Here is a 20,623-nt window from a genome sequence, read left to right as displayed (position 1 = left end):
TGGGCAAGGTCAACATCCAATCATAATGCTTCTATGGCCCACGACTAATGAAATTCTATTTAACACAGGAAGACATCAAAAAGAGACTCTGTCTCCACTGTGATCCAGAGACCCAAATGAGTGTTGTAGAGAAGCTTGCAAAGAATACAGGCCACGCAGTGTGACTAGTATGGGGGCCATCATTAGATTCTTATGGAACAGAAGCAACATTAAGACAAATTACATACGATCAGGCCGATGTACCCTACATTCAAATGGCAGCTTCCACAAGGAAACAATTTAAAGCAGTGCCCATGCTAGGCACTGTTGTCAGAAAACAACACATATGCACCCACGTGCGTGCACACGGACACACACACATCACGTACAAGAGGTACATATTTCACAATGTTAATCCTGTTAGCATTTCTTAAGAGGTTTGGAGACAGAGTGGGGAACCAATAGCATTCTAAATACTGCTGAACTACAATTTCCAAAAGCCAAAGACAGTTTAGCTTTTGTGGAAAATGTAAGGAATTTTAACAACATTTGGAGGACCACAGATATTTTGCCCTGGTGACAACGTTTCAAAATTCAGGTCTTCTCCATTATTTGAGGACATATATATTAATCTATAGATCTATATTAATACCTCCCACTAAAAGCCACCAATTCCTCTTAACAAGAGTATTTTCCCAACTATCAAGATAAAAGTAATGCTAAAGAGAATCTGCTTTAGCATCTTTCTGAATCGGTCATGCAATTATCTTTTGCCCATTGTTGGTAAAAGTAATAGAGGCAGAGAATGCCTCTTCTCTTACACTAGTTTGGTTTTTATTTTACAGTGGAGAAGATCTACAGGTAGTTCTCGACTTACGACCACAATTGAATAGTTGTTAAGTGAGTTTTGCCCCATGTGATGACCATTATTGCCACAGCTGTTAAGTGGATCACTGAAGTTGTTAAAAGTTAGTAACAGGGTTGTGAAGTGAATCTGGCTTCCCCATTGTCTTTGCTTGTCAAAAGGTTACAAAATGTGATCACATGGCCCCTGGACACAGCAAACGCCATGAATATGAGTCGGTTGCCAAGTGCCTGCATTTTGATCGTGTGACCATAGGGATGCTGCAATGGTCAAAAATGTCAAAATGGTCATAAGTCACTTTTTTCGCTGCCATTTTAACTTTGGTCACTACATAAGCTGCTGTAAATCAAGGACTACTTGTAATGCTATCGATAAAGCAGCCCCTTACCTACACCAGAATAAAATTATCCGTGTCCCTAAAACCCGTGACTTTCGTCTAAAAGGTAAAGGTTCCCTTCACCCACATGTGCTAGTCCTTCCTGACTCTAGGGGGCAGTGCTCATCTCCGTTTCAAAGCCAAAGAGTCAGCGCTGTTCGAAGACGTCTCCGTGGTCATGTGGCCGGCATGACTAAACACCGAAGGCACACGGAACGCTGTTACCTTCCCACCAAAGGTGGTCCCTATTTTTCTTCTTGCATTTTTACATGCTTTCTAATTGCTAGGTTGGGAGAAGCTGGGACAAGTAACGGGAGCTCACTCCATTACGCAGCGCTAGGATTCGAACCGCTGAAATGCCAACCTTTCTGATCGACAAGCTCAGCGTCTTAGCCACTGAGCCACCTTATGAATCTGTGTTATGAATTCATCTTATTAATCTGAGCTTATGAATCTGTGTGTTTCTAGTTCTGTTTGATTATGGAGAACAACATGCGGCTGAGAAATTAAAGTAGAGCATTTAGGGTCACCTATGGGCATTAAAAATCATGTTATTCCTCTGGACAACTTCATGGCTCTCCTGAATTGAACTGCTCCGGTCAGCCTTTTAATTTCCTGCTCTTGTTTTAGTTTTCCAAAGAGATTAATCTTCTCAGAAGTCCTGAATTGCAGAATGGTATTCTATGTATATGAATTATTTCAACTTTATATCCTGGATGGTTGACTGCTGCAGCCTTGACAATTATTCATTATGCTCAGGATTGAAGGCAATTCATTATCATTTGGATCCAGGATCTAACCCTCTTGGCATTAATGGAAGTGATTTTTTTTTTTTTTTTTTGCTGAAACAACGTATCGGCACTGACAAAGAGACAAGCTTAGCATCCCTTCCTCCCCCTGCAACAAATGAACCAATGGATGCCAGACTTCCAACCACTCCTTTGGCTCAGAGGTTCTCTAACATGAGACGGGTAGAAATGTTAAGAGGCTTGTGCGTTTAAGATCCAGGCAGAGGGAGAGCACAATTTGGCAGAGCTTCAACGTAGTTAGAAAGATTCCAGCCCCGCGTACCTATGGCACGCACAGCTGGATCGCTCTCTGGGTGGGACAGGGAGACCTAAGACATACAATCTTGCTTTGGGTGCCAAAGCATGTGCACTCATGTTTAGATTGCTGTTTCGACAAATCTGCAAACCAGGGTGCATCCCCCCAGGGTTTCAGCTGTGGAACGTAAGATTTCTTTTTTATTATTATTATAAACTTTATTCATAAACAATGCATTGAAAAACAGTGCATTGTCAGGGTATACCATTTGCAAATAAAAAAGACCAAAAAAAAAGAAGAGTGGTGTTAAACATTGACATACAAGTGAATAACAATAATAATGATATAGTGACAATAGTAATAATAATATAACCAAGAAGCTTTTAGCTAAGTTTCTTTTTACATTAAAATATTTACGTTTTGGTTGATTATTGTAATTATTTACCTTCTTATTTTCAGTGCTAGCATTTATGATCTTACTTTTCTCTAATTTCTACCTCTTCTTTCTATCAATTCATAGAATTTATTCCAAATCATATAATATTCTGTATCTTCTTGATCTTTAATTTTAAAGGTTAATCTAACCATTTCGGCACAGTCAAAAAAAAATTCAAATTCATAAAAAAAAAAGACTTAATTTTTGAGGATGGGGAAAGTGTCTATTAGGGTTCCAGGTAATAGACCCATGGCAAGCAAAACTCCCGAGGCAGGTCGATTCCTCAAAGAATAGCTTTATTGGATATATCATATTGGCACAGATCTTGTGGAAACCAAATCTGAAGGTTCCTACAGTTTTCACCTAATTAAAAGTTTTTCACTTTCTCAAAACAATCAGTCACGTGGTCCAACCAGGGCTCTGTCTGGTTGCCTGATGACATCATTCCTCCTTCCTCTGACCAGATTTGAGAATGTCCTTGGTTCCCAAGAGAAAGTATTTTATTTTGGCTACAAGTCCCAGCTATCTCAAATCCCCCCTCCCTATCTGTCAGCTCCAGTGTGGCAACATTGAAGGGCCAAGATGGCTTCTGTCGGGTCGGCTTCAGGCAGTGATTGGCAGTGTCTATTCTATGCCAGATGTCGCCCCAATGATATTATTGAGTTGGTTAGTGGAGCAACTTAAGTAACTTCAACCCACCCAAATAGTGACCCAGATTCCCACCCAGTCTTCAAAAAAACAACAGAAAGAACAGCAACTGGGATAAGCATAAAAAAAGAGTGGGGCATTCCAAAGGAAAAGGAGATTGGGTGAAGGGGGCAAGGGGAGGCAGAGGCAACTCAAGTAGGGATTTCCTTCTCTTACCTTCAGGTCATCAGCATTGTAAAAGCTAACTTGAACTGAGGGCACCATCCAGGTCTGGAAGACCATCTGTAGTATCTGCCGGGCCACTGAGTCTGTGATGAGATGGAAGTGGAGAGGGTTCTTCCTATCAGACAAGAATAAAGATTATGCTCACAAGAAATGGGAGCAAGACCCGTAAGAAAACAGTCCTATCCCACTCTCCAAATATTTTTCATCATCATGAGATGATAGCATGATAGTTCATAAACCCGAAGCTCACTATAGTCTCATCTACTCTCCTGGGCAGAGCAGGGTAGGGGAGAGTAGATCACATAAAGCAGGGATGGATTTTTGCCATTGTGTGCCAAAAGCAGAGGGAGCGTGTGTGTGTATGGCATGCATTTGTGTGCCCACACCCATAATTCTATGTGCCCCGCGCATATGCCTGCAAACCCTCCCCCCACTCACCCACTGCTTTTGGCCATGTGATGGCATGGTGGACCCGTTTTTCGCCCTACCCAGACTCTAGAGGCTTTCTAGGAATCTGGGGAGGGCAAAAATGGCCTCTCCCCCGGGAGGCCGGAAACAGCCCGTTTTTCAACTTCCAGTTTGCTCATTGGGTGAAAAAAGACCCAACACGCAAACCAGAAGTTTGGGAATGGACTTCTGGGTTGCCCTTTGGGCTGTTTTTCTCCTCCGGAGGCTTCAGGAGACTTCCCTGAAGCCTCTGGAGGACGAAAAACAGCCCAACAGGCAAAACGAAAGTCTGTTCCCGGCAAAAAAATGTCCGAAAATCAAGGCTGAAATCAGCTAACAGGGCAACGCCTTGAGTGCCCTCAGAAATGGCTCTGAGTGCCACCTGTGGTACCCGTGTCATAGGTTCACCATCACGGACACAAAGGACACAAAAGATTAAATCCAAATTTCCCTTTCTCTTTATCTTTTCTCCTATATCCAGAATTGCAGCTTGGAAGCCAAGGTGGAGAACATCATCACATTTGAATTCCCCCCCCCCCCTCAAATTCTAAAGACTGAAAGAACCAAAAACTTCAAGAGCTACTGAACGACATAACAACAACATTTGCCCCTCCATGTTCAGGTTACCTGTGGAAGAGGATAGATTTCACCAAGGTAACTACATCCCGGCTTGCATTGTATCCAGCACAAACAATGGCAACATGGAGGAGCTGTTCAGAAACACAAAAACCCATCAAGCTTGACTCCCAATGAAATTCTTCCCCACGTTTACAAATCAAGCCATTCGACGTTATTCTGCCCGCCATTCTATAGGCTCCTGTGGATTCTGTTCCCATCAATAATAAACACTTAAAGAACCAGAGTTCAGATACAAATGGAAGCCAGATGCAAACTAATAGGGGATTCTAACTCTTCCAAGTCTGTCATTCTGTTAATACAACTCCTTTGTCTGCCCTGATTTTGGAGTCCCACGAAGCCTCCTCCAGATTCAAGTGTTGGAAATTGTGATCATTTTTGGGGTCACTTTGAATCCAGAAACATGTCACAAACCGGCATAAAATAGGTTTGATGTATTTTTAAAAACAAAAACAAAAGACATCTACCCAAAAATAAGGGAGAGAGAAACAAAGGTGTGATGTGACCCTTTCTATTTGCACCTTTGCTTTGACTACTGTGACCCTCACATTCCTCAAAGTTAACAATTATCCCACATTACTAGAAGGCTGCCAACTTCTAGCTCTCGTGAATTAGAGCACAAACCCTTTGGCAAAGTAAATAGCACAGAGCGTCTAAGCAAAAAGGAGCCGCCACGAGGATGTTCAATGGTTTAGGGAACAGAATTTATCACGGAGATTGGACTACAGTATACCTCTTCTGGTGACTACTTCCCTAATTTGGGCAGACATCTTTCTTCATGAACAGGCAGTCCACAAGATGTCTTTGTAATGACATCTTTAACCTTTACCTCACACTTCTGAACCATCCTCTGTTTAAGGCATCCACTGTAGTTGCTCCTTCCCTCCTGCTCTTTGATGAACTGTGATCCCTGCTGGTTGAACTCCATTCTCCCCAAGGTCTCCTCCTGTGCCTGAGAGTGACTGAGCTTCAGCTTCAACTGTTGGTTTTCCTCTTCCATTTTTCGCACCTGGGATGCCAAGGCTGCACGGTCAAGGTACTGACTTGACTGTTCCCCAAAGCAAGGGGGCAGCATAAGGGAGCATCCATCTGTAAAAGAAATCCCCAAAAATGTAAACGGGAGAATGGGAAGAACACTACATCTCTGACCACTGAGCCCCACCATGTCATGTCATGAAACCAGAATAAGAAGCTTATCGTATTTTTCAGAGTATAAAATTTTAAAAAAAGTTTTTGCACTCGGCAGACCTCCCAAAAGCTCTGCAAGCCTCATTTTTTGTGAAAAACGGGATACGGGGGAGGCAAAAACAAACAAAAAATGGCCTGTTTTCACAAAAATTGGCACTTTTTTTGCCAAAAACAGGGCATGCATAGCCTTTAGGAGGCTTCTAGAGTGCTCCTGGGGGCTTGGGGGGGGGGAGCAAAAACGAGCAAAAAACACTCCACCTTTCACTTGTTTTTGCCTTTCCCAGCCTTCAGGAGCACTTTGCAGGCCTCCCAAAGCATCTGCACATTCATTTTTGTAAAGAGGCAGGGTTTCAGGAGGCCAAAAATGCTGTATTCAATGTATAAGACGCACCCAGATTTTCTTACTTTGGGGGGGGGGGGAAGATACGTCTTATATTTCAAAAAATATGGTACTTGCAAATCACAGCAGGAGAAAATAATTTATTTAATTCATATAGATAAGTTAAAATTCCATGTATTTTAAAATATTCCCCCCCCCCCACTGCTTTGTAATTTACCAGTTTCCTTACATTCCCTATAAGCTGTCTCTTTTTGTTATGTCTTAAAGACTTCCATGCATAAACAAAATGGTGATTACCCCAAAGGCGGGGGTGTGTGTGTGTGAGAGTATCAAACTGAATGGTCAAGGCAGTTGATAATCCACATCATGTGTTAAAAATACAGAAACCTTCTCTAGTCTGACATTTAAAAACTCTAGACTTTAAAAAAAATCCGATCATTCCCAGCCAATGCATAAAAAAACAGGGCAGACTTTGTCCAAAGGTTTCAAATGCTACCATGGTCTATACTCGCCCGTATCCTGGGCCCATTTTTAGGAAGCACCCTCTCCCATTCCAACCCCAGATTACCCATAAAGAGGTAAAGCCATGAGATGAGGAAAACCAGAGTCACAGTGGCAAGCAGCAGCTTCAGCTTCACACGCCAAGGACACAGCATGATGGTGGCAAAGGTCAGGTGGGCAGATCCAGCCTCACTGGAGCCAGCATTCTCTAGCCTGCAAACATAAAGGAAGACATGGAATGTTACCAGTATCCTTCCACCAAAGGGGTCTTCCTTAGTTCCAAAATGGATATGTGGACTTTCCAGAGCCCAGGCAAACAACAGTTGCTAAGACACCTCTTTCACAAGAACAAGCATTCCATATTTAGTTCTGATGAACATGAACACATCCCAACTCTACTGGCACCCAACACTGCTGCTTAATCTATTCAGAGACCAGGTGGTTTGAGTCACTGTCTCTTTCTCTCTTTTGCCAATAGCAGTTTCATTAACTCTCCAAATAGCCACATTTGCTTCATGCAGAGCCTGGGCTGATGGTCATCAAGACTGATAATATGGTTCATGATTAATGACAGCAACTGACAATCACAGTTATAGAACACCAGCGAGCATCTTTTGCCCCATCAGTCAGCTGGAAAGACAGTAAAGCTTTTTCTTCTTCTTCTTCTTCTTCTTCTTCTTCTTCTTCTTCTTCTTCTTCTTCTTCTTCTTCTTCTTCTTCTTCTTCTTCTTCTTCTTCTTCTTCTTCCTTCTCCTCCTCTTCCTCTCCTCCTTCTTCCTTCTTCTTCTCCTCCCCCCCCCAGTTTGTGGATAATGGCAAATTAAATCTGCAGGATGCAAGCAAAATCCTAATGAAAGGAAAGAGGGTGATACACACATCAGAAATTACTCTGAAAAAGTGTTTGGGATCTCAGACTGCTAAAGGATAGCACCTCTGCTATTCATTAGATTAGACAGATTTTTTCTAACTTCTGTACCAGAAATTCATGCAGCATTCAAGCAGACATATTTTTCTTCTTGAGTTGGTACAAAAGACTTGGGGATAAAAGATTCCTTGTCTTATAAAACATCAGAGAGGTGCTTTTGAAATCTGAACAACTCTAGAATGCAGCCTTTAAGAGCAACTGTCACCTGTTCTGGACATAATACTGTAAGAAACCTTATCAAAGATCAATAACCAATACAATTAAAATGCTGTTAAAAATAACACTCATCAATGGACAGAAATGTATTTGATCATTAGCTATTCTTTTTATTTATTTGAAGTCCTTATAACCTGCAGAGCCCTTGATGCTCCCTGAGCTTGTTTTCTTGCAGACATTTCATTACCAAACTAGGTAACATCGTCAATGCTAATAGAGAGTGGGGTTTGCTCTCATTTTATATATTAGTGGCTTGCTCTCTCAGTGTTGGTGGAAAGGGTCTTTGTAGTTCCTTGATTGAGCTGTTGTTTACTGTTAGCTTGTTTGTCTGAGTTGATAGTTCTTTGATTGGGGTATTGTTTGCTTCTTGTTGGCATGATGTTAATCATGGTGTTAATCTCTGCTTATGTGAGTATTGATTGTTAGTGAGGAGGCGTTTTGGTCTTTTTGTTTCCTTTTTGAGAAGGAAGGGACTCCTCAGAAACTATAACACTGGATCATAGCTTAAAAACTCCCATTTTTGGTAAGTCAGATATGTATTTCCTTTACATTGTTCATGAAAGATTTGTATTTGTATTTGTATTTATTTGTCTTGTATGCCATCCACTCCCGAAGGACTCCGGGCGGCTCACAATAGACAAGGGAAGGGGGAAGACTAGAGAAAGACAACACTTTAAAAACAAAACAGCAACATTCACAATTTCCATGGGGCTGGATGTTTCACAGGCCCCCCGGCCTGCTGGAGCAGCCAGGACTTGGTGGCTTTGCGGAAAGCCGGGAGGGTCGTAAGGGTCCGGATCTCGACAGGGAGATCATTCCAGAGGGCTGGAGCTGCAACAGAGAAGGCTCTCCCCTGGGGGGTCGCCAGTCGACATTGGCTGGCGGATGGAATCCGGAGGAGACCTAACCTGTGAGATCTGATCCATCTATGGGAGGTAATCGGCAGGAGGCGGTCTTTCAGGTACCCAGGTCGATGCGAGTCAGTTTGTTCTAGCTACCAGTTTATTCCCATGGCAGGGTGACAAAGTATGAATGTATATAACCCAATATGGGACACTTTCCTCTGACTTTGTTCCAAAGTTCAAATTTGGTTTTAAAAAGCACAGCCAATTCCATCATGCAATGATGCAAGAAAACCAAAAGAAACAGAAACGCAAGAGGGTATAAATGTCAAGATCATCTTTTGTTTCTTTATCGTGTATCAATGGCTGCCCACCACAAGAAAAGCAGCTTTTTGCCCCTTAAATCAACAGCAATGGAAAAGATAAGTAGATTTCTTGAACAATCCATATGCTTACTTCAGTGTCTTAATATAGAACCCCTGCACAATTTTCGCTGTGCCAGAATTAGGTTGCATGACCCATAACTAACTCATGAGCTGTATCAATTCCAACCCTTTGACACACTGGCACTGGCCTAATATCACAAGTGGCACTGGCTACAGGATAAGCCGTAATCTACGGTTGCCAATTTGAAAAAAAAAAAAAAAAGTATTACTGCTGCTTCCTATGGTTTCGGATCTGCAGACATTATCCTCATCCTTTAAAACCAGCATTGGTAGCTGCCTCCAGAAAAGTTAATTAGTTACATTAAAGTAAATCTACTACACCTTCATAAAATTAGAATATTGAAGTCGCACTTAGGTTCAGATCAGAAGTATTTCCACGTTTACATTTTTTAAAAATAAAGCATTAAAAATCCAACTTCGGATGAAAAGACTGAACATGCTTTTATCATAACCCTTGTGTTAGCTGTTGTGTTGATGCCCCCCAAAAAAGGGGTGGGGGCTGTGCTTTTGATGAATTTTGTGTATTTCAACAAGCTGGGTTTAAGAGTGTGTTACATTTATGCTGTGATTGCACTTTGCCCCTTTATATTCTGCATTTGGTCTGGACCGTTCATACAAAATTGAACAGCCCACATGAAGGTTAAAGGATCAGAGCATAGAACAGTGTTTCTCAACCTTGGCGACTTGAAGTCCTGTGGACTTCAACTTCCAGAATTCCCCAGCCAGCTCTGCTGGCTGGGGGATTCTAAGTGTTGAAGTCCACAGGACTTCAAGTTGCCAAGGTTGAGAAACACTGGCATAGAAGCTTTCACTTGAGTGACTTTGGCCACAGAGAATGAAACCGGGCTACAATGAACAAAATTGAGAAAAGTCAACACGATTGTTTTGCACATGGCAGAAAATGTTGCATTTCTAATGAAGCTGTTTAAGGTACTTTTAATTCACATTGCTTTCCTGATGATCTAACTGAAAGAAACCAAACACCTTTAAATCTCAGTCTGTTTCCACGTTGGAGGGCTGCAGAGGAAGATTTTTGCATCTGCTTGAAGCCTGTGTGGCTGAATCTTGCCTGCCTGCCTGCAGCTGGATTGGAAGGGGATACATATGCAGAGCGAAAGGATGATGTAGGATTAAGGCTCCTGAGGCTAGTAAAAAGACTCTCCCCAAAATGGGGAAGTTAAGAAAGTGACAATAGCAATAGCAATAGCAGTTTGACTTAGCAGTATGTCAGACACAAAAGCAAGAATGACACATGGCAATTCTTCCAAGCTGAGTTCTTTATTGTTTCACAGCTAGAGAGAAAAATCGTGCCAGATTGAGGAGTCCGCTACCTGCATCTACAATATACTCTGTGAAATATTAAGGAGGGTTTGTCTTCACCCTCTTTCTCTCACACAAACTATCTGCAATGAGTTGCTTCTTACTGTTCTGGAATGCATCCTCTACCTCCAGGGGATCCACCTCTTTTCTACATTCCATCACAGTACTAAACAAAGTAATTTCAGGGTGTGGTTGTCACATTTAAAGCTCTTCATGGCTTGGAAGCTACTTTTGGGGCCGTCTTTCTGCAGTTACTTTTTGCCATCTTAATCAATCCAGTAGAAGGGACATGGTTCAGGCACTGTTGGATAAGGAATGTCGGCTGGTAGGACCAAGAAGAAATGTATTTTCTACCGTGACACTTAACACTTTTGGACATCAGCCCCCTGAAGATCAGAATCACGCTGTCCCTGATGGCCTTCCATAAGGCCTTGAAAACTTGATTTTGTGCCTGAACCTGAGGTCCTGACTGTGTGACAGAGCCCACCTCTGGATTATCTTGATAGTTATTTGGTGATGCCAGACTGATATGGCTTTATTTTTTATATTCTATATTTTCTGTATTTTTTTAATTTTACTATTTGCTAACTACAGTCCCATATGTGAGAAAAATCAAATAAATAAACTGCTGAAAATCACAAAACTCAGGCTTGGTCTCAAAGGATCCAATGAAGCGCTTAGAAGCCAAGGAGGTACAGTGGTTAATTTTCAACTCAGCTTACTTCACACAATTATTGTTGTTGGGATAAAATGGAAACTTCCCTAAGTGAGGGTCTTGGAAGAAAGGTGAAATAGAAATAAAATACATAAATGATGCTATAATTAATACAGCTATGGTCAGGCCTGGAAGCCATCTTTTACATTGGGCCTTCCGGCCTGCCACATTTAATGCTGTGGAGAAAAGGGAAGGGGGATTATATGGAGTATGGGAGATATATAGTCAAAATAACATTCTTTTGTCAGAGAGTCAAGGACATCTTGCCCTGCACCTGGAGGGGCATGACTGGAAGGCATCTCCAGTTGGGATGGTGCCTGATTGGACCATGTGACGGACATGTGGGTGCTGGGCAGGGATGTGGACATTCATTTGGGTGGAGAAAACCTAGAAGCTTTCAGATTCGGGTTTTCCAGATGTGCAGATATGACATCTCTAATAAAATGGAATTTTGAGGAACTTCAAGCCTCAGAGTTTTCTTTTGTTGGAGGTGTTACTTGGAAGTCTGACATTAACCCAAATCTTGCCCAGCACCTACATGTCCATCACATGGCCCAATCAGGCACCGTCCCAACTGGAGATGCCTTCCAATCACACCCCTCCAGGTACAGGGCAAGTCACCTTGACTCCCATACTCCATATAATCCCCCCTGCCATTTTTCCACAGCATTGAATGTGGCAGGCCAGAAGGCCCAATGCAAAAGATGGCTTCCAGGGCTGACAGCTATATCTGTTTTTGCCTATGTAACTAATGTTGGTTTATACATTTACCCCACTTTTCTATTTTAAAACACGCATGAGCCACATGATGTTTTCTGCTGAAAGAGAAAGAAACCAGTAATCTCTGAGTATCCAGGCAGTCATTAAATACTTGCATCAAGAAGTAATTCCCCTCCCTTTCCTCCTGAATCCTTTTCATCTTGTGTGCTGTGACTTTCTGCTGCTTAAAAGCAGGGATTATGTGTTTTTTTATTGTTATTACTGCTGGCCTGTCTATCACTCTTTTCGCCTCCCGGATGAAGAGTAATTAAGGCTTTAAATAAGTAGCCATACTTTTCAAAATCATCCATGAAGTAGAAATGTAGGGAGTGGTCCAAAAATCCCCAATTGTTAACACAGAAATTCATCTACAGTATATATGCAGTCTAAGATCCATGTTTTATGATGATTTAGAAGCAGCGTTTCTCATATTTTCAGTTGGCTACATCTGATTTCTTTCCTTCACAACTAAACTAGCAAGTGTTAGACAGAAAGGCAAAAAATTATTGTGTACTATTTCTAGCTTAATGCCCCACTGTTTCACAAAACAAATCCTTAAGCCTTCAGCTGGTGTTAGTTAGTTTGGTCTCTTAATGACCAAAGGTAATTTTCAACCAGATCAAAGCTCCATTCAGACTAATGTGTCACTAGCTAAACCAAGTGGAAAGCGTATTATGAATGCCTGTTCCTTAATTTTCCTGCTTGCTACAATGAGAAGGCTTTAGTGTACTTTCCTTCCTATTTATATAGTGCCACTTGCCAAGAAGCAAGTGGCACTATATAAATGGAATCTCTTGTGATTCCATTTTATATTTTAGTGGCACAGATATATCCCGCATAAAGGAACTGAGAAAGCATCTGCAATGCTTTAAGAGGAAAAGGAGAAGAAACTAATAATTAAAGAATATACCTAAATTGCCCTAAACATTTGGAGAGACAACTATAAGAACCACACTTCTTTTTTTAAGAAGAATAAATCTACATTTTTGATTCATTGGACATGTCACTGCAGCTCTGGAAGTTACCGAAGATCAAAAGCAAGAAGAGCATACTGGAAAGGAGAATCATCTCCCATAAGCAACAATTCCCTCAGACCCATGGGTTCTATATTCCTCCTCCTTTGAGCAGTTCATTCATTCTCCTCCCCCACTTTTATCTGTAGAGGGATGAAGAGTGCTTGTTTGCTCTGTATGTTTGAGGCTGAGAAGGAGGAGAGAAGCAGCCAGGTTGAACGCTAGAAGACTTGCCCGAACTTTTCTGCTGGCTCTGTGGGCGTGGCTTGGTGAATGTGGCTTGGTGGGCATGGTCAACTCAATATCACTCACAGCAAGGTGCCGCCCCACCTTGCCATAAGTGATGTCGAGTTGGCCACACCCACTCAGTCACATGAACCCCACCAAGCCACGCCCACAGAATTGGTAGTAAAAAGAAATTGAATCCCCCCCCCCCCCACTGCTGAAGACCCTCCACTTTTGATACCAAGCATCTTAAAACCTCAATTATCACAAGATGGATATAAGAAAGGGCTGGTTCTTCCTCCCTGCAATGATCAAAACTGCTGTTATTCAGGAAAAGTTCAGTCTTTCTTAGAAGCTTCTCCAGGGCTCATGAAGTTAAGGCCAAATCTCTCCAAAAGAAAAAAAAATGCCTATTATAATTTTTTGCAAAATGCTAGTGTGTTCACCTATGAAGCTATGATTTCCTTTTAACTAGAATCCATGGAACAAGCCAGATTAGTCCTACGGATAAGCAAAATATTACAACTTGTCTTGTTTCATTTTCTCTCTTTTCTATCATTAGCAATCGGAAATTAGAGGAAAAATAGCAATAGCAATAGCAGTAGACTTATATACCGCTTCATAGGCCTTTCAGGCCTCTCTAAGCGGTTTACAGAGAGTCAGCATATTGCCCCCAACAATCTGGGTCCTCATTTTACCCACCTCGGAAGGATGGAAGGCTGAGTCAACCCTGAGCTGGTGAGATTTGAACCGCTGACCTGCTGATCTAGCAGTAGCCTGCAGTGCTGCATTTAACCACTGCGCCACCTTGGCCCTTGAGAAAAGCTTGAGAATCAATGCCTGTCGTGTTGCTTTTGCCTTGAGCCGCTGTGACTTGGACAAAACACAAATATAAACAAGGACTAAGCCAGAATTTGAACAACAACCAGATTACTAACCAGAATTTGTATATAAACCAGCCATTAGAATGGCTATGGACTAATATTTTAATCTCACTATAATGACCAGATAAAGACGATATCAGATACTTCTTAATGTACCCTTAGCTTTGATTACTACCATCTATATATGCCTTTAACAAGAAAGAAGAGCAAACCATTAATGCAATAGCCCCCTCCAGAAGCTTCTCCTACCCCACCCAAAAAAACCAAGGAGATATGCATCAATTGAACATGGCACTCAAAATGAAAACCTTCCAAAAAGAGAGCAAAGGATTTTCCATACCAGTCTTTTCTGACCTGGATATTTCCTGAAATAGGGATTTCAACTTCCAAAATTATTTAGCTAATCTAACCCATTGCTAAGGACTTGATAAATTGGGAATGTTCTGACCTAGGCTTCCCAAGACCATGAAGCAAACTCCTGGTTCCGACAAAAAACCCTTTTATTAATTTACTGTGAATTCTGCTCATTCACATCCAACAAAGTCTCTCAAGGGAGGATTTACAGTCACAGACCTTATCTGGCTTGGAGAGCTGACAGGTCGATGTCTGCAAAACTTGGCAAGGAGTCTCAGAGAGTCACGAACCAATTAAGCAAACTAATTGTCTCCTACAAACTCCTTTAGGAGGGGCTATTAATCGTCCACTTGTGGCCTTGCTCCCAAGTTGACCCCTGTTCTTTAGCTATTCCCTTCATCTGGCAACTCTGTGCATGTGCACACTGGGAACTTTTCATCTGCCTCACTGATGTCTGACTCTGAAAGCAGCTGATAATTGGCATATGGCTCTGGCCCCCTCTCTGCCTCTGACACAGAGCCCTCATCAGAGGCTCTCCCAGACTCATGTTCCAACCTCCTCACTGTACGAATCTGCTGGGCCACAACAGGGAAGGACATTGAACAGCCCCTAGGCCAGAAGGTCTGCCTATAAAAAGAAAGCCATAATGTAAATTGTTAAGGGGGAAAAGTTCACAGAAAAAGGGAAAATCTGAATAGAAAATCACTGATGCATTAGTTCTCATGTAAATGTTGAACAACTGCTAGAAAACTGGGAATCCTGCCTATGTTCTGCATAACAGCTGGAGGCCATGCAGCAGCCTCTCCATTTAGTCATTGGGACTATTGACCTCTTCCATTCTGAGCACTTAGGCCTCTTGTTGCAAAGATCTTTCCATGAATCTCTAGCAAAGGAGAGGAAAAGAAAAGAAAAAAACATTGCCCGTGGCCCTGGAAACTACTTTCCACTGGGAATAAATAAATCTGCACCATTGCTTTCTTCAAGTTCTTTCCATTCTATTTATGGTGGAATGTTCTAACATAACTTATTTTAAAATGAGGCTGTTTTCTTTCCAAACCATTATAATGATTCTTTGATAAGGAACATTGCTGTGGCCTGCCAGCAGCCAGCAGAGCTGGCAACAGATTCGGACAATGAGGAAGTTGGGGAGGAACATGGGCCAGCCCCAGAGTCTGGGGAAGGTTCTGATGAGGGCTCTGTGTCAGAGGCAGAGACGGGGCCTGGGCCGTATGCCAGTTATCAGCTGCCTTCGGAGTTAGACATCAGTGAGGCAGACAAACTGCTGGAGCCTGTTCCCAGTGTGCACATGAGCAGTGTTGCCAGACGAAGGGAACAGCTAAAGAACAAGGGTCTCCTAGGGGAATAAGGCCACAGCTGGACAATGAATGGCCCCTCCCAGAAGAAATAAAAGAGGAGCGAAAGGGAAGTGGAGTTTGCAGGAGACAATTAGTTCGTTTAATTGGTTCCTGACTCTCTCAGACTCCTTGCCAAGTTTTGCAGATATTGGCCTGTCAGCTCTCCAAGCCAGATAAGGTCTGTGACTGTAAATCCTCCCTTGAAAGACTTTGTTAGATGTGAATGAGCAGAATTCACTGTAAATTAATAAAAGTGGTTTTTGTCGGGACAAGGAGTTTGCGTCATTCTCTTGGGAAGCCTAAGTCAGAACAAACATTGCAGAGCGGCTGCTCATCCAAATAGCGAAGCCCAGCCCACAACAAATACGTTACTGTAACAAATGTAACAGGTGAATTAAACTGGCTTGCAGAGTTTACTGGATAGCGATGCAAGCTAAACGTATGGAAAACAAAGCTTTTCTGTAGCACTGCCTTGGATTTAGATCAAGTCACAAATGTATTTCCTTCACTTATTTCAGAATAGCAGTTCCGAAACAAACAAAACAGCTGCCAGTGAGAGAAGCTACTTCCACTCCCCATCCAACCTTTCGAGCTGCTGACTTTTTCCTTACTGTATAACTATTTGAAGCATTGTTTCCCTGATTTTGCCTGTATTTACAACATGATAGCCAAACATCATCTGACCAATTAAGCTGCAGCTTGTGAAAGCTTTCTTTCTTCTACTGGTATCTATCTGTCCGTCCATGTGTCAGTCCATCCATCATCTATCACATTTTTGAATTACTAATCTGCCTCACAGAGGGACTTTGGACAGGTGTCCATTAAAATATTAACACATAAAGATGGTATAGAAAAGTTAAAATTTAAAAAGGTAAGGATGATTAAAACAATGTTAAAAAAAATGAATTAAAAGGCAAAGGGTGGGCTTTCAGGGTGTTAACCAGCCTCAAAGCTGCATGCTTTTTCTGTGTTCTTTGACCAAGGCTGCCGAGCCATTATTTCCACACCTTTTATCTTATGCCTTTTCAATAAAATTCGTTAATATGACAAGGTGCAGGTGCTACCAGACTCTTCCTGTTTTTAAATGGATCACAGTAGGCTTATAGATAACATTGGGAAAGTCACGCTTATCAGTACAGACAATAGAGGACAAAAAGCCACCTTAAGGTATTGGGCAATAAAATTTCAACCTTTGCAGTGGGAGTCTGTCTAAAGGGCTGATTGTGAAAGCCTGATTTAAAAGGGAAAAGGAGAAAGGAGAGAGGGGAAAACAAGCTAACTCAGCCGCCTATTTTCTAACGAACTGCTAATCTGGAAATAATTTAGAATAAACAGGAGTGGGGCTGTCAACAAAGCCTTATGCTGCCCTCACATTCCCATTAACTCCCATGTTGAAAGAACATTCTGCTTGTTGCCAGATGTTTTCTTGATAAAACCCAAATGGTTCCCAGGGCTTATCAGAAAGACTTTTCAATCAACCTTCCTGGATAGTGCAGTGTAAAAGAGACTATCTTTTGGAAATCCAACTTTCACTCTCAGGGGCCATCTGAGGACCACCTTCTGAGCTTGGAGCCAATTGGGTCAAATCTAGTTAGTGCTTGGATGGCTGACTGTCAGGAAATCCCAGAGATGTAGGTTAGTTTGGGGAATTGGGGGTGGGGGGAAGACGCATAAAAGAGACAATGCAAACCAATTATATACTGTTGCAAAAATAAAGGCTACCCAGATGTTTCCATAAAATGAACAAAAGAGGAGCTTAACTGAAGAAAAGTTTACCTTGCGCCCCCCCCCCCCCAATGGTTCCAGAATTAAGAAATGTCCTCCCTTGGGAGATGTACTTTCTTTTAGAAAATGAGTTAAGACATAGCTTTTTAATAAGCATTTTATAAAAATAGATATTTAAAAATGGAATGTGTTTTAGGGTTCGACTTATTTTTGTTTCTTCTTATTTTGGGCTGAATTTTATATTATACTGTATAAATTTAAATTTTTGATTATTATTATTATTATTTTAAAAAAGAACCTGGTGCCTATCTTTAACTACCCAAATCCTCGTTCTGGGAAGGAAAACAGGTCATATATCCAATAAATGAATAATGCAGGAATTGGGGTCTTGTTTTCCAGTGGCCGTATGTTCAGGTCCTCCCCAAGATGGCCATAGCCCAGCCGGCAGATCTCCCTGTATTTTAGTGCGGCTCCATATGCCCGATTTTAAGTTTAAGAAAGCCATTTGTTCCCTCCCCGCAAGATTGAAAGGTCGTCAGTAGGACGTCCCCAGAACTAGGTCTCTACGTGTCCTTCACAGACTAATAAACAACATCGCCGTTCAAATACAGTAGAGGCAAGTATTCGCCACGCGCCCCGAGAACTTATTTCTCAGCAAAAACAAAGGAAGAAAGTTTTATTTCGCCTTGGGGACGAATCGAATCTCGACCGCGGCTTCAGCAGACGAGCAGAGAAACAATTCGAGAACAGCTCTGCCCAATCTGGCCTCCCCAGTTAAGGACGAGGTATAACCACCATGCCCTCCCGAAATCACGCAAACCAACTGCGACCACCAGCCTGCAACGCGCTTAAACGCAGGACAGGATCCACCAATGTTGTAATTCACAGGACCTTTTCTGGACCTCCCCGCCCACCCACCCCCAAAACCCTCTTCTTCACACCTGCTGCTAACTTCGGTCCGGGTGATCTTGCGTGCCTCTTCTGAACTTTGCGCGCAGCCGACAGCGCTGCAGCTGCCTAGTCTGGATCGCTTCCCTCAATCTTTGGGATCGGCGCGCGACCGTATTTGCTAGCGCCGGGATCCTCTCCGGGAGGAGGACAAAAGCGAATAAAGAAAACGTTGCCTTCACTTTCTATCGGCTCCAAGAACTCCCGGGTCCTTTGCCAATCGGCCAGGGCAAAAGACCGCCGTCTGTCCCGCCTCTTATGTATACCGTGTTCCCTCCCCCTCCTCCCCCATCTACCTTGACTCCGAGCCTTTCCTTCCCACGAAACGAGCTTTCCCCCTCGGAGCGGCGGATGCCCTTTCCCAAAGGCTGACGCACCGCGAAAAGCGAGGAAGAGTGCTCCCCCCACCCCAACCTTCAGAAGGCCAACGCGTCCCTGGACAAAAAAAGGGTGGGTGGGAATTGTGTGGTCCCAGAGGCCGAGAGGTTCGCCCTTAATTTGGTGTAGCCTTCCTTGGGGTCCTTACGCGGCCCCTCCTAACCGCACGGGGTGGGGGCGAATCTCGAGAGCCCACCCCGTGTAGCTCTCCTTTGCAGCTCCTTCCACCGGAGGGCCTTTGAACGCTTCAGGGGCACGTGCCTGGGACTCTGGGTTTCTTCTCACCACTTTGGAATGCGTGTTTTACTTTTCCCTCCAGGGCGCGATTGTATATATATAAAAAAAAGTGACACAACTCCCTGCATGCCTTGTTTAGTAGTTTGTAAATCCCAGGAGTTATGTGAGATTGAGATTAACGTCTGGAGAAAGGGAGGAAAAGCAAGAGGCAGAAGCGCCCCCTTAATCAGGAGTGGGCTAGGTTGAAAGGGGGCTTAGCAAAGGCCTGCTGGAATGCCAATTATGCGGAGGCTGCTTGTACCTGCAGCTGCGTCCCTCCTCAAGGCCCCTGAAGAGAGAAGCTCCCAGGGATTCCCGAAGGCACAGGCAACATTTTGGAAGTGTGCTAGAGAGGCAAGTCAATGTGAGCATTTTTCGCGGGTGGGCAAGTGCAGACCAGCCTGCTTTATTCCTCCATCCCTGCCAGGCACGTCTGGACTTGTGCAAGCATTGGGTAGGCAGAAAATCTGCCCTGAAGCCACATTTTTCCCCACTGCAAAACTAGGAGAAATCCTTTGGGAGTGACAACTAATTCCCTCTGCACTTCCTTCTTTTAATGGCTATAAAGGGTGGGGTGGCTTCCCAGCAAAACTGTGCCAGGCTTTTCTACAGTTATTGCTTTAAGAAAGCCTTCTTCTGAAGCAAGGTATCTACTTAAAGCAAGCTTCGTTTGGGTGAACTGTGTTTTTGATTAAATGTGGGAAGTTGGGTCTGAAGGGAGTTGGAAAATATATTAGCCTTGCAGTATCAAAGGGCTCTCTCAAAGGGCCTTTAGTAATCCTCCCCACCCCCAATGGATTCCCACCAGTACTGTAATAAGAATTTCACACTGGCCTCTCAATAATTGCTGTCCTTCTGCTTCTGGAGTTCCTACTTCATGTCTTGTGATATTGTTCTCCACAGATGTATTCAATCCCACTTTTAAAATCACCTTGCGTTAGTGCCATAACATCTTCCAAAACTGAATGGGTACATGAGCTATGCTGTATCTGGAATTTTCCTCAACTCATTTGTAACAAACAAATTCTATATGTAGCAAACCATACAACTGTCTTTATAGTTGCCAAAAGTAAAATTTCACTTAAAGACAAAACACACATAAACATTAACTCAACAATACTCCTATTTCTACATCTGCATAATGTTATTCCTAAGTACCACAATATGTGCAATTTACTTTTTCCAGATAGCTGCCTTATATTTGATCAGTGATTTCATTAAGAAATCTACTACAGTCCCTATTACTTTCTTAATTAATCACTGCCAGCTAAAACCACAGGAAGTGGGGGGGCTTATGCCTTTTTATTAACTTGATATTACATTAATTTATGTTAAGTTGATATAGCAATAGCACTTAACTTATATAACGCTTTACAGTGGTTTACAGCCCTCTCTAAGCGGTTTAGAGTCACATTGTAATAAAAATTTCCTCAATCTGAAAAATCACAGCTCTTCAGTGTCCCTTTTTGTTTTAATTTGAAATTGCTACCTTGTCAGCTAGTCATTTCTCTCACCTGAAACTCCTGAACATGTACAAGGCCAGCCTTTCATTTTATG

General features: G+C 42.6%; 1 protein-coding gene across 2 annotated transcripts in view; it reads right to left on the bottom strand.

Annotated features, from left to right (window-relative positions):
* Positions 1 to 18,729, bottom strand: part of LARGE2 (LARGE xylosyl- and glucuronyltransferase 2) — a 33,410-nt gene extending 14,681 nt beyond the window's left edge. The window contains exons 1-5 of one of the 2 annotated variants that reach the window (XM_087720113.1): positions 18,709 to 18,729; positions 6,753 to 6,898; positions 5,486 to 5,745; positions 4,648 to 4,730; positions 3,565 to 3,688 (exon numbers count right to left, since the gene is read on the bottom strand). In XM_087720113.1, the coding sequence (XP_087576239.1) occupies positions 3,565 to 3,688; positions 4,648 to 4,730; positions 5,486 to 5,745; positions 6,753 to 6,840 (555 nt within the window). In that variant the 5' untranslated portion in view covers positions 6,841 to 6,898; positions 18,709 to 18,729. Of the gene's footprint in view, positions 1 to 3,564; positions 3,689 to 4,647; positions 4,731 to 5,485; positions 5,746 to 6,752; positions 6,899 to 18,405; positions 18,648 to 18,708 lie in introns of those variants that run through there. The other variant, XM_014060284.2, reaches the window with a different exon arrangement.
* Positions 18,730 to 20,623: the final 1,894 nt, after the last annotated feature.

Source organism: Thamnophis sirtalis, unplaced genomic scaffold (assembly GCF_051295495.1).
Source record: "Thamnophis sirtalis isolate CommonGarterSnake01/CBP01778 unplaced genomic scaffold, rThaSir2_p1.2 scaffold_1, whole genome shotgun sequence".
In the NCBI taxonomy this organism is placed as follows: Eukaryota; Metazoa; Chordata; class Lepidosauria; order Squamata; family Natricidae; genus Thamnophis; species Thamnophis sirtalis.
Note: the sequence above shows the minus strand (reverse complement) of the source record. Positions and strands in the feature narration are given on the sequence as shown.